Here is a 4,861-nt window from a genome sequence, read left to right as displayed (position 1 = left end):
ACTTTTTGCAAAGATTCTACTGGTCATCCCAAATATTTCAATACAATTCTTGCTAAAGTTGAGTTATCACTCATTAATATGCCAGTTCATAGCAGTAAGAACTTGTTCACTAGTTTTCAGGAGTGAATGTGCAAAATCAAGTGGGTTCATTCTCACACATCAACAGGAATGCTTACCTCTAATGCAAAACCATACTGTTCTAGTTCTGAGTAGATGAGTCCACGATTGATGAAGGTGTTTAATGTTATAGTTTCTCCAGCATGAAGAAGCAGCACAATTCCATAATCTATTAGTGCCTAAAAATAAAATAAGTACTTGCAATGCAGATTGAACTTTTTAGAGCCTCCTTCATAGGCCATGGACAAAGGCTTTCATGTCCAAACTAGGATTCAATAGTTAGTTCTTTAATTTGTCTTATAATATATGGCCAAAATAATCAGATGTTAGATTTGAAGGGCCCCTTTAGCTAAAATTGTGGATACTGCTACATTTTAATAAGTGAAGCACACTGTGCTTGCACTTCACATGTTATCTGTGAGTCACCCAATGCTTTTTCATTTGTGTATGCGTTGGAAGGGAGGGATTCAATACTCTTCCCCTACTCAGTAATTTCATCAAATGACTGTTGACATGGTTACCATTTAACATTTAATTTCTTTTTAGTGCTTTATTGTTTTCCTCACTGAGATCTATGTTCTGTGAGGGCACAGCTTGTCCATTTTGTTCACCATTTAAGACCAGCAACAAGCATCATGCCTGCACAAAATGGGCACTTAAGAGATTTTTATCAAATGAATAAATCATGAATCAATGAAAATGTATCTTAATAAAACTAGCAAAAAAGCACTTGTAGGAAAATTGCTTTAAATATTTTGATATGTATATTCATAGTTTTAAATACAGTAGTCTGAGCCAAGAAATAATCAACTTAGAAGATCTTTTCTCCATTACTTTTATCTTTTTTTCCATTCATTGAATAAATAAGATTTTATTGGTCTTTGCTCTGCACCAGGTACTAGAATAAATTTAGATTGGAGCTGAATCTCTTAACTCATTTTTCTACTGACCATTTTGTTCAAAAACGCCATATGGTTTGATCAGAAAAGGGCCATATCTTATATGCCTGTAGCACCTGCTAACTGAAAATGACAGATAGTATTTGCTCATTTGCCCTCCTCTAGTGTTTCCTGATTTGGCACTCAAATGTCTAAAAAAAATGTACAATTCAAGATCCTATATGCATACTGTAGCATAATTATAAATAAACATTGCCAGGGCTATAAAAATAATTAGTAATAGTTGTAAAAAATAAAATAAAGAAAACCTAGACTGTAAGTCACAATTGTCTAATTTTTCTTTTATACAGAATGTAAAACCTGTATGATGCCTTAGAGATCCACTAAGCAGCTGAATATGTGACACCTAAGAAAAGCAAAGCTAGGAAATAAGGTTTCATCAAGGTCAATGAGGGTGGGGGTGGTATGGGAACAAAGAGGTTTTGATTAAGATGAGTCAGGATCTTGGCCTATTCTGCTATTATTATTAATACTAGTTTCTCAGTCTTAGGAAAGTTACTTAACACTAAGCCTCAGTTTCCTTATCTGCAAAACTAGGAAATTAAAAACTCATCATATTGTAAGGGTCCACTTAAAAATATTTTGATTGTATGTTGGTAAAGGATTTAACACAGTGCCACACAAGAAGCCCATTTAAATAAGTGGTAACTATTAACTATTCTCATTAACATAGAGTGCTAGAACCAGAATTCACCTTTGCTTAGTTTTTTGAAACCATATCTTGGGAGAATGCCTAAGCATGTTCTGCAGAAAGATACTTGATTTTTCTCAGCCTAGGGATGGCAGGAATGCTGAGAAACAGGTGGAGTTAGACAACAAGGAAGAAGGTGGCAGTGTTTAATGACACCCAGTCCATATGCTGGAGGTCAGATAGTTTTACAAAGCCTCCTAAAGACTGTTAACCCAGAAGCAAACAAACCTGTGGACACCAATACAGGTCTCTAACTCCCTGTGTGACTTGGATGGGTTTTATAACCTCTCCCTACTTCCATTTCCTTATCTGTAAAACAGATTGGATGAAATGCTTTGGGGTCCTGGCAGCTCTAAAATTACCAATATTTTATTATTCTAATTCACTCTCACTTTATTTGGATAGTTTTGCTGTTTCTTTATTTTCAGGGCATTGGATTTTTTACATATCTGAGATAACAAAAAATGGGAGTTCTTTCCCCACCCAGCCCATTGTTTCTCCATTCAGGGTTACCTTCTGGCAGGAAAGGGGGTGGGGAGGGAGTCCTCAAAGACACCTGCTGTGCAGGTCACTCTGATAAATGATCCTTTAATTAGCTCCTAGAATCCTAACAATTCCCTTGTTAAAAATTAGTTATTCATTTGTCAACATTTCTGGAGGAAACCGGATAGTCTGGTTACCAGGAATTTTACATCCTCTTAAGTAGAAACAATGTTTCTCAACTTCTTCTTCCCTTCCAAAGCTTGTAGATTTTTAAATTTCTTAATGTTTTAAACAGGTTTAATTGTCCAGGTTTCACAGAGATTGGATGTCCACACAGAAGAGTGGGAACATTATGTGGCCTTTTAAAGGAATGCTGCATTTATTATGGAAGAGGGCAGAAATAAAGACAGGGAGACAAATGATTAACAGAGAAAAAGAAGAAAGAGGATGGGACACAACACTGAGAGCCACTGACCACCTGCTCCCCTGTGAGGAGTCCTCACTGAAAAGGGACCACACAGACAAGGGGAGAGAGAAGGGAGTAAAATTAGAAAAACAAGAGTTTGCACAGGTAGATGCTGGATCAAGACAAATGGAGAAGGTTGACTGCAGCCATAGTTAGACCCTCGAAATACTCAGGCAAATCCTGGTCACTGGTCCCTGGAGCTGAAAACCATCACTCCAAATTCCCTGCTGCATGTGTGGTCTGAGGACAAAACAAAAAAATACCTACATGACATATTGCCCAAAGCAATCTGCAGGTTCAGTGTAATCCCCATCAAGATACTAAAGACATCCTTCAGAGAAAGAGAAAAAGTAATCCTAAAATTCATATGAAACCACAGAAGATCCAAAATAGTCAAAGCCCTTCAGACCAAAAGAACAAAACTGGAGGAATCACATTACATGACTTCAAATTATATTACAGAGCTGTAGTAACCAAAACAGCATAACACTGGCATAAAAACAGACACATAGACCAATGGGACAGAATAGAGAACCCAGAAATAAATCCACACATCTATAGTGCACTTATCTTCAACAAAGTTTCCAAGAATAAACAGTGGGGAAAGAACAGTCTCTTCAATAAATGGTGCTGGGAAAACTGGATATCCATATGCAGAAGAATGAAACCAGACCCTTATCTCTTGCCATATACAAAAAATCAAATAAAAATGGATTACAGCCTTAAATATAAGACCTGAAACTTTGAAACTACTAACAGAAAACATTGGGGAAATGCTTCAGAACCTTGGTCTGGGCAAGGACTTCTTGAACAATACTCCCAAAGCACAGACAACCAAAGCAAAATTGGACAAATGGGATTACATCAAGCTAAAATGCTTCTGCACAGCAAAGGAAACAATCAACAGAGTGAAGAAACAACCCAAAGAATGGGAGAAAATATGTGCAAACTACCCATCTGACAATGGATTAATAACTAGAATATATAAGGAGCTCTAACAATTCAATAGGGAAAAAAATCAAATAATCTAATATAAAAATGGGCAAAGAATCTAAAAGAAGACATATAAATGGCCAACAGGTATATGAATAAATGCTCAACATCATTATTCATCAGAGAAATGCAAATCAAAACTATAATAAGATATCATATCACCCCAGTTAAAATGGCTTTCATCAAAAAGACAAGCAATAACAAATGCTGGCAAGGATGTGGAGAAAGGGGAACCCTCACACACTATTGGCAGGAATATAAATTAGTGCAACTACTATGGAGAACAGTATGGAGGTTCCTCAAACAACTAAAAATAAAACTACCACAAAAATAAAACGAACATATGACCGAGCAGTCCCATTTTTGGGTGTAATATATATCCAAAGGAGGGGAATTCAGTATATTGAAAAGAATTCTGCACTCCCACGTTTATTACAGCACTATTCACAATAGCCAAGATTTGGAATCAACCTAAATGTCCATCAACAGATGAAAGGATAAAGAAATTATAGTACATATACACAATGGAATATTATATAGCCACAAAAAATGAAATCCTGCCATTTGCAACGACATGGATGGAACTGGAGAACATTATGTTACGTGAGATAAGCCAAGCACAGAAGGACAAATCTTATATTCTCACTCATATGTGGGAGCTAAATATTAAAAACAACTGATCTCATGGAGACAAAGAGTAGAATGACAGTTAGCAGAGTTTGGAATGGGAAGCAGGGAGGGGGAGACAAAATGGGGATGGTTAATGAGTGCAAAAATATAGTTAGATAGTTAGATAGAATGAACAATATTTGATAGCACAACCAAGTGACTATAATCAACAATAAATTAGGTTATACTTTAAAATAACTACAAGAGTGGAATTGGAATGTTCCTAACACAAAGAAATGATAAATGCCTGAGGTGATAGATAGCCCAATTACCCAGATTTGATTAATTCACATTGTATGCCTGTATCAAAACATCATATGTACCCTATCAAGATATACAATTATTATGTACCCATAATAATTAAAAATAAAAACTTTTAAAAAAACTCTACATGAACTACTTTAGCTAATGTTGAGATTTTGAAGCAATGATATTGATAATGATCACTGCTTTAAAATTCTGCACGTGGCCAGGCACAGTGGT

The 4,861-nt window shown here is 35.9% G+C and overlaps 1 protein-coding gene across 1 annotated transcript in view; it reads right to left on the bottom strand.

The window, feature by feature from the left end:
* LOC105821288 (tetratricopeptide repeat protein 6-like) overlaps nucleotides 1-4,861 on the bottom strand; it is a 75,797-nt gene that overhangs the window by 24,628 nt on the left and 46,308 nt on the right. Inside the window, exon 3 of the mRNA XM_012657974.1 lies at nucleotides 177-296. Coding sequence (XP_012513428.1) covers nucleotides 177-296 — 120 coding nt within the window. The remainder of the gene's footprint in view (nucleotides 1-176; nucleotides 297-4,861) is intronic.

The sequence above is a fragment of the Propithecus coquereli genome, unplaced genomic scaffold, assembly GCF_000956105.1.
Source record: "Propithecus coquereli isolate 6110/MARCELLA unplaced genomic scaffold, Pcoq_1.0 Scaffold116, whole genome shotgun sequence".
In the NCBI taxonomy this organism is placed as follows: domain Eukaryota; kingdom Metazoa; phylum Chordata; class Mammalia; order Primates; family Indriidae; genus Propithecus; species Propithecus coquereli.
This window is presented reverse-complemented; position numbering and strand designations above follow the sequence as displayed.